This window comes from Choloepus didactylus, chromosome X (genome assembly GCF_015220235.1).
Source record: "Choloepus didactylus isolate mChoDid1 chromosome X, mChoDid1.pri, whole genome shotgun sequence".
Classification (NCBI taxonomy): domain Eukaryota; kingdom Metazoa; phylum Chordata; class Mammalia; order Pilosa; family Megalonychidae; genus Choloepus; species Choloepus didactylus.
The window spans coordinates 55,028,021-55,036,929 of NC_051334.1; the positions used below are offsets into that span (position 1 = coordinate 55,028,021).

The window sequence follows — 8,909 nt, forward strand, 5'->3', positions numbered from 1 at the left end:
AGGGCGGGACCTTGGCGATTGGCGCGGAGGGAGTAGAGTCGGCGCTGTGGAAGAGAACGCCAGAGTGAGGGGTTGAGGGGGGTGGTCGCGTAAGGCGTGGCGGTTCCACCTCAGGTGTGACTCGCAGCAGCGGATAGGTCGCGAGCGAAGGGGTGAGTGCGACTCCCCTGAGCTGTGCGAGTGCGGTCGCCATGGATCGCCCGGACGAGGGGCCTCCGACCAAAACCCGTCGCATGAGCAGCCCCGAACCTCCTCATCGCAACCCACCGCCGCCGCCCCCGCCGCTGCTGCGGCTGCCCCTGCCTCCACCCCTGCAGCGCCCGAGGCTCCGGGAGGAAACCGAGGCGGCACAGGTGCTGGCTGACATGAGGGGGGTGGGATTAGGCCCCACTCTGCCCCCGCCGCCGCCCTATGTCATTCTGGAGGAGGGGGGAATCCGCGCTTACTTCACCCTGGGTGCTGGGGGGCCCGGCTGGGAACCTGCGATGGATTCAGGGTATGGGGGGGCGCCCCCTCCTATAGAGAGCCTAGAAACGCTCTCTACTTTCGAGGCTTCTGGAGGAAGCCTGGAAATTGACTTTCAGGGTATGGGGCCCAGTAGCCTTGCTGGGGAAAAGGCCCTAGAAACCTGTAGCGCAGAGGGGCTGGGGGCCCAGGGGTTAGCTGGTCCAAAGAGGAAGGAAGAGGCTTTCATCGTAGTGGAAGAAAAGGATGAGGATGGAAAGGAAGGTGAGAAGAAGAGGAGGAGGAAGAGGAAGCAGAGGAAGAGGAAGAAGCCAAGCAAAGAGAGGAACGCCAAGAGGATAAAGTGCATCCTACAGGCACTGGAGAACGTTCAGCTGGACCTGGAGGCAGTGAACATCAAGGCAGGCAAGGCCTTTCTCCGTCTCAAGCGCAAGTTTATCCAGTTGCGAAGACCCTTCCTGGAGCGCAGAGACCTCATCATCCAGCATATCCCAGGCTTCTGGGTCAAAGCAGTATCCTTGTCATCAGTGCTCATGAGTCAGGAACCCATGATAGGAAGGAGGAGGTGGGGAAGGGACAGCCAGGGTGAGAGGGGATGGGGAAGGGCCAAAGATGGGGCTAAGCCCCCTATCAGAGGAATAATTACGTTTGATGGAGGAGGGATGGAAGGGGTGGGGAGCCAAACAGCAGAGAAGCTGGACTAGAGATAATGAAGAAGGGAGGGGGACACACAGCATAAAAACTAGACCACAGATGGAAAAGGGGGGAGGAGAAGTATAGAGTACAAAAAATGGATCACAGACAGTGAAAGGGGGGATGGGGTGGTTGTAGAGGGGCACACAGCTGAAAAAATTGTGCCAGAAATGGGGAAAGGAGGGGAGATGGGCACACAGAAGATAAACTGACTCAGAGACTATGAAGAGGGAAGGGAAGAGCACACAGCAGAACAAACCCAGAGAGGGTGAAGAGGGAAGTAAGGAACATATGGCAGAGAAACTGGCCCAGATAGGGTACCTAAGACACATGGCTCTGCAAGCCTATGTCTCTGCTTAGACACTAGGGAGACCCCAATCCTGGTTGGCATGCCCCCCTCCCATTAGGGGAAGGGGGGCTAGAGCCCCTGCAGGCACAAAAGAGAGACTACCTGGGTGTGGAAATCAAGGAGTTAAATGAAAAAAGAGGGTGGGAGGAATCCCATTCACTATTGGTGGTTGCTGAGCTCATCTCTGGGGAAGGCACACATAGATACATGCAACATGTTAATAAAACATGGGTTTAACATTCTGACAGCATTACATGATCACAGGCCCTTAGCACCCAGACCTACAGCATCATCTGGACACAGGCTCCCAGCATCCAGACACAATATCGTGTTCATGGACCCTTAGCACCGAGACATATGACATCACATGATCACAAGCCTCCAGCACATAGACAGGCTCATAAGAACACAGTTCCCCAGCCTCCAGACACAGGACCATATGGACACAGGCCCTTAAAAACCAGATACTTCATCATCTAGATACAGGCCCTCAGCATCAAGACATATACAGTAGCATATGAAGAAAGGCCTTCATCACCCAGACACACAGCATCAGTTGGACACAGGCCCTCAGCACCCTGGCATAGACCATCATGTGACCACAGGCCCTCAGCAACCAGATTTATACCATCACTTGGACACGGGCCTTCAGCTTCCAGACACAGTGTCTTAAGAACATAAGCCCTCAGCATTTGTACACATGGCAGTTGTGTGAATTGTGGCCAAACCGTCTAACGTAGATGTTTAACATGGCACAAATGCAAGCTCTCAGGACATTGTATTAAGGGAATAAAAGTAAGCGTCATGTCATATGATCCACTTGCTCCATATATATTATGTGAACACAGGGAAAATTTTCCTGCTCCAGCCTCTCTCCTGCTCTGCCCTGCCCTATTTTCCCTCCCTCCTTCTCTCACTGAATAGTCAATCCTTGACCTAAACTGCTCCCCTCATCAGTTCCTCAACCACCCCAAAATTTCAATCTTGATCAACCAACGTGATGAAGACATTTTCCACTACTTGACCAATCTGCAGGTCAGGCCAAAGGCATTTGATAGTAGGATCGGGCAAGGAATCTGATCTTTGGGGGGTGGGAGTGGGACATGGTGTGGCAGGGACAGATTCCACCATTGCCCACACCCTGAGCAGGTGCAGGATCTCAGACATATCTCCATGGGCTACAAAATGAAGCTGTACTTCCAGACAAACCCCTACTTCACAAACATGGTAATTGTCAAGGAGTTTCAGCGCAACCGCTCAGGTAAGAGATGGTCTCAGGGCAAGTCTGGTGTCCCCCCCCCCCCCCTTCCTGATCTGTCCTTGTCCAGTTCCCTCTCCATAGCTTCCTCTTCCTCCAGGACGGCTGGTGTCTCACTCCACCCCAATCCGCTGGCACCGTGGCCAGGAACCCCAGGACCACAGGCACAAGAACCAGGACACCACCCACAGCTTCTTCAGCTGGTTCTCAAACCAAAGCCTCCCAGAAGCTGACAGGATTGCTGAGGTGGGGTCCCTCTTGGGACCAGAAAAGGTCTTGCTAGCTTGCCCCTGGGTGCCTGGGGGATTGGGAGTAGGGTCTAGGGCTTGTACTTGTAGCTCTGTTCCCCTTTGTCCCTTCTGTTTCAACAGATTATCAAGAATGACCTGTGGGTTAATCCTCTGCGCTACTACATGATGGGAGAAGAGGGCTACAGAGCAAACAGAAAAAAGCAAGAGAAGGAAAGGTGATAGGGGGTTGGTGGCTGAGAGATGGTTTGTTGGTGATGGGGCAAAGATTAAGCTAGTGTCACACAGGATTTATAGAGCCAAAAGGGACCTTTGTGATAGTACTGTAGTCTAATAGGTTTTATGAGTGGGGAAATAATGCCCAGAAATGGGGTATGATTGGCCTGAGGTTATTCATTCAGGGGCAGAAATGTGACTCTCCCTGCCCCAGTCCCATCCCTGGAGCCCTTGTAGCCTACTGCCTTCCAGTTATTTACCACCTTTCAGTATCTGCCCTGGGTGTACCCCCCCCCAACCCCATACTCAGCCCCAGCTTCCCCCACAGTAAAACCAAGAACAAATTTGAAGTGGTGATCGTGGAAGACTCTGATGACTATCAAGCAGTGGAAGGCAGCATCAGCGCGACCTCAGATAGTGATGAGAACACCGACAATGAGACCGTTCATGACATCAAGATCTCTGACTTCATGGAGACTACCGACTACTTTGAGACCACTGACAATGAGATAACTGACATCAGTGAGAGCCTCTGTGACAGCGAGAGCCCCGATCACGAGAGCCCCGACGACAGTGAGACCACCAATAATAACGAAAGCACTGATTACGAGACCACTGACAATGAGAGTGCTGATAACAGTGGGAGCCCCAATGATAACGAGAACTCCAGTGACAACAGTGAGAACCCTGAAGACAATAACAAGAACACTGATGACGAGAACCGTGATGACAATGATGAGAACCCAGATGACAACAACGAAAATACTGATGATGGCAAGAAGAATCCCAGTGGTGACGACGATAACTGCGAAGGTAGCAACCAGGGCAGAGATGGCAACAACCAGAGCAGTAGTGACAGTGACAATGAAGGAGATTACGAGGGCAGTGATGATGAAGATAATGACGGCAATGAAGGTGACAATGAAGGTAGCGATGATGATGGTAATGAAGGTGACAATGAGGGCAGTGATGATGATGACAGAGACATTGAGGGCTACGAGAATGACATTGAAGACACTGACAAGGATCAGGACAACAGTAACAACCAGGATGACGACGATGAGGTAGAGGGCATCTCAGAAGAGGAGTTACTGGAGGAGGAAGAAGAGGAGCGCAACGAAGACGGTGAGCTAGACCCCCTCTTGCCTCCCCTCTTTCTTCTCTCAGGGAAAGGCTGTCCAGGGGCGTGGTATCAAGGATGAACAAATCTCTTGTGGAGGAGACAAAAAGCATTCTGTGTAGCTTTTCAAACAAAGACGAGGGAACATTTAACTTACAAATGTAACAAAACCAAAGAAACAGATTTCGGTTTGAGGTGATGCCTGACAGGTTGTGACAGAGCAAAAGACAAATAAGTAGACAGAGAGATAGGAGACAGTGGGTGGTGGAAGAATAAAAAGGACAGAGAGAAACTGGCAAACACATTGTAATTCAGCACACTCTGTACCCAGCCCTGGCCTTCTGGAATTCCTAGGCTTGTTTTCTTGGGGGAAGGAGGGGTGCTCTGGCAGCCCAGAGGAGGGAGAACTACAGAAAGGGGGTGACATTTGAGTCAGAGGCTGCAATAATACTGAGGAGTATTATAGAGCATTCTCAAGAGGAAGTGATCATGTGAGCAGGGACCTGGAAGGGTGAAAATGCATTGTCTGTTGGTCAGCGTTTCCCAAATTGTGTTCTGAGAGCTGTTCATTAGTTCTGAAAGCTGCTTCTCGCAAAAAGGGGTTCAGTGGTCAAATATGTTGGGGAAACACTGCATATAATATCCTCTTGTAGAGTCACATGTTAAAGGCTTAAAGACTCTGAGAAGTCCTGCTGTAAGAAACCAATTTAACTTTGTGGAACCCAGCATTTCCTAAACAACTTTGACCGCAGAAGCAAGCCATTGTTCGCTGTTCACCAAAGAATGCGCTTTGGGAAATACTGAGGAAGACTCACATATGGGGGTTTGAGGGAAAAGGCTGGATTTAAGGTAAACTCTCAGGTTTGTTTTTGGCCTGGATGACTGGTGAAAGGAGGTGCCATTTCCCTGGGCTGGTGGGGTGGAGGGAGGAACGTGGAGTTTGAAGGATTTCTTGGACATCTAGGTAGAGGTGGCCCGGAGGCAGGTGGTTGCTTATATATCTGGGAATGAAGTAGAGACTTGAAGTTGTAGAGAAAAGGGGCAACAAGTCAGAGCAGAATTGGAGCCCTGGGACCACTAACACTTAAGGGCTGGTCAGAAATTGGGCCCAATTAACATTAATAAAGTGCTTACTCTGTGCCAGACACTATTCTAAGTGCTTTACTTGTTTTAATTCATTTAGTCCTCAACAGCAACTCTTATGAGGTAGGTGCTATTATTATCCCCATTTACTGATGAGGAAACTGAGGCTCTGAGAGAATAGAAGTAGGAGGAGAAACAGGTCATAGAATGTTCCAAGGATAGATTGTTAGCAGTGTCTAATGCTGCTGATAAGGGCAAGTAAAATAAGGGTTGGGATGTGTCTATTGGGTCTGGGGCTGCATAGATATCTGTGACCTTGGTAAGAGCAGTTGCAATGGATCACTGTAGCAGAAGCCTAGGCTACAGTGGGGAGCAGGGGTGGGTAAGGTGATGAAGTCAAAATTTGGGAAGCGGATTGCAGGGGTCAGGTAGGGGGGATGTTTGAGCCTGGCTGTAGGCAGACAAAGGAGGAGGTGGACCTCTGAGGGAGGTAGAAGAGGCAAGAAACCACCTGGGGTTTGTGGCCACAAGGTCTCTGGCCAGCTTCCATTGAGGGCAGGGACAGAGCACAGAGGAAGGAGGCATTGAAGGAGACAGTGGATAATTCAGTCTAGGCATATTTGGGGGTAGGATAGGGAAACCGAAGGAGTTCTGGGTCCTCTTCCACCACCCACCTGATGGCATCTCTTTCTGAAAGGGGAAGCAGAGCTGTCTGTCTAGCCCTGGGGTGTGGGAATGGGGTGGGGGTGTTGGGCTGCAGAAGACAGACTGGGGCTTGTTTAGATTAGACCAGTGAAAAGGATTGAGGGATCTGCCTGGGGATGAATAGAAGGCTTATTTGGCTGAGTTAGAAGTTCAGAAAGAGGCACGCACGTTGACGTATACAAGGGGGGAGAAAGCTACTTTCAGATATAAAACAATTTTCATGGCAGAGGTAGGTAACCTGCCCTGCCTTCCTGCTTCCCTCCCACTCCCCCTCTGTGGGCTTGCTTGAGTTCACACAGACTCTTGGCTGCTTGTTCCACCTAGAGGCAGTTAGCAAGTGGCCCCCGAAAGCCATCTACTTGCCCATCTAACCTCTCCATTTTTTCCCTCCTTGCCTTTCCCCTGTGCAGGCAGCGAACAAGAGGGTGAGGACAGCGATGAGGAGGAGGGAGGTGATGATGAGGAAGGAGGCGATGACGAGGAAGACTCGGACATGGAAGAGGTGTTTCAGGCCCAAAACGTTTGGGTCAACCTGGGGAAGCAGGGGAACACAGGATAAATGCCTTACTTTTGAGGGGAGGAGCACCTGTCTGCACCCCCCCCCTTCCATTTCCCGCCCCATTTGCCCATCCCCTTTGCTAGGGCCGCGCGGCTGCATATTGCACCTCTGGGGTGGGGGGTGATGGCTTCGTACATGGGTTTAAAGTTTATTTTTATGGTTTAATTGCAGAGTTCTAATTTGGCGGGGGGGGGGTAGGAAAAAGGGGACTTCCCCTTTCAGCTCCCCTCCCCCGCAAGTTTCTGTGTGCTGCTAAACGTATTTATTGTGATGCCTTTGTCACGACTCTTCTATCACCTCTTGGTCAGTGTTGGCTCCAGTACCCTTCCCGCGTGTTGTATGGAGTGGAACCCTGATCACGAATGGGGAGGGCTTCTGTGCTCTTTACGGCTGCGCAGTTGCCTTGGGGGCCCCTGTTGCCACCCTATCCTCCCAAGCCTCTTTTTCTCCCTCTATCCCTCTCCTTTCCCCGCCAACCCGCCTCGGTGTCTATGCAAGGCCGCTTCGCCATTTTCGTATTCCCGCACACTGCCCCCTAGAAGCCCCTCGTTCTTTGTGAACCTTGGTAATCCTAATAAAGTTCGGAGCAAACAAAAGGTGCCGCTTCTTATCTTTTGTCCCACCGGATGCGCCGTCCCCAGCGGCAGTTCTCCCTACCCACATACCCTCAAAGAGTCGCCCTATTACGCAATGGCCGGCAAGATGGTAGGTGCAGGGGGATTGGCTGGCCTGGGGCGAGCTCCGCCCAGCCGCAGAGGTGTTGCGTCAGACCAATGCGGACCTCCTTGGCCAATGGCAGGGCGATGCTGAGGAAGCCCCTCCTATCCCGGGTGGCAGCTTTGGACCCGGCCAGGTAGCGAGGAGCTTTCCAGCCTTTCTTTTCTCGCGCAGGCGGGCAGAAACGTCCTGCGCCCTAGAACTTTCAGTGATTGATGTTTTTGTTAATCGTGCGTCAAACCTTTCCTTAGGCTCAGTGTAAGCTGGGCGTGGGGGAGCCAGATGAATCCATTTTTCTCTTTGGCATGTAGTAGAAAAAACCGATCTTGGTCCAAATATCACAACACAATCATGTAAAGTACTCTCTCGTCTTAGGGAGAGGGGACGAGGTTCCTGGAGCTGGTCCTGAGAGAGAAGGCAGGAAAAGATGGCGTCGGCCGTGGAGCTTGTGTGCGCAAAGACCTAGAGAAACGGAAAGCAAAGGGAAATTACTATGTGCGATGAGGGAGAGTTCGGCGTCGAAAAGGCAGGCTTTATCTTGAAGACCTTGGAAAGGTTGAGTTTTAATATTTGGATACAATAATACTGTATATCTTACAGCCTTTTTCTTGATCGTAATAACTTTTATGCATCAGTCTTCTAAAACACACCTCCCGAGCTTTCCATTCAACGCCCTCATTTTGCTGGAAAGCTTCCGATACAGTCAGATTTGCGTTTTAGAGAATGCCCTCTGGTGGCTGCCAGGAGAAAGGATTGGTGGAAGGGAGTTCAGATGGTAGGTGCAGATATGAGAAATTTTCAAAATAAACTTTTTATTTTAGAACAGTTCAGATTTACAGATTTATTGCGAGGATAGTACAGAGAGTTTGCGTATACCACACATCCATTTCCCCCTATTATTAACATCTTACATTAGTATAGTACACTTGTCACAATTAGTGAACCAATATTGATGTTATTATTAACTGAAACCCGTACTTTTTTCAGATTTCCTTAGCTTTTACCTAATGTCGTTTTTCTGTTCCAGGATCCCATCCAGGATACCACATTACGTTTAGTCATTAAGTCTCCTAGGCTTCTTTTGGCTGTGACAGTTTCTCAGATATTCTTTGGTTTTAATGACCTGGTTTCATCAATGTTTTGAGAAGCACTGGTCAGGTATTTTGTAGAATGCCCTCAATTAGGATTTGTCTGATGTTTTTCAGACCAGTGTTACGGGGTTTTGGGAGGGAAGACCTCAGAGTGAAGTGCCATTGTCATCCCATCATATCAAGGGTACATACTATCAACATGACTTACTGTTGATGTTGACTTTGATCACCTGGCTGAGGTAGTTTGTCAGGTTTCTCAACTGTAAAATTACTCCTTTCCCTTGCTTTCCATATTCTACTCTTTGGAAGGAAGCCACTAAGCACAGACGATGTTTTAGGGAGTGGGGAGTTATGCTCCACCTCCTTGAGGAGCGAGTGCATCAATTAATTGGAATTCTTCTGCCC

General features: G+C 50.2%; 1 protein-coding gene across 2 annotated transcripts; it reads left to right on the forward strand.

Moving 5' to 3' along the window:
• Positions 1–7,292, forward strand: TSPYL2 (TSPY like 2). 2 transcript variants are annotated; one of them, XR_005214597.1, is made up of 8 exons: positions 1–977; positions 2,465–2,542; positions 2,657–2,768; positions 2,866–3,011; positions 3,137–3,231; positions 3,558–4,354; positions 5,003–5,198; positions 6,548–6,684. XR_005214597.1 is itself a non-coding variant. In XM_037821911.1 (7 exons), the coding sequence occupies exons 1-7, from the start codon at positions 192–194 to the stop codon at positions 6,694–6,696; spliced, it is 2,163 nt and encodes a 720-aa protein (XP_037677839.1). In that variant the 5' UTR covers positions 2–191; the 3' UTR covers positions 6,697–7,292. The 2 variants fall into 2 exon arrangements, 1 of the variants encoding a protein (XP_037677839.1); XM_037821911.1 differs by lacking the exon at positions 5,003–5,198 and having other exon boundaries at positions 2–977; positions 6,548–7,292.
• Positions 7,293–8,909: the final 1,617 nt, after the last annotated feature.

Excerpts from the sequence above, each read along its gene's own strand:
- TSPYL2 (XM_037821911.1), top strand. The coding sequence starts at position 192 with ATGGATCGCCCGGACGAGGGGCCTCCGACCAAAACCCGTCGCATGAGC. Across the intron at positions 978-2,464 it reads CAGGCTTCTGGGTCAAAGCA|TTCCTCAACCACCCCAAAAT; the intron begins GTATCCTTGTCA and ends TCCCCTCATCAG. Across the intron at positions 4,355-6,547 it reads AGAGGAGCGCAACGAAGACG|GCAGCGAACAAGAGGGTGAG; the intron begins GTGAGCTAGACC and ends TCCCCTGTGCAG.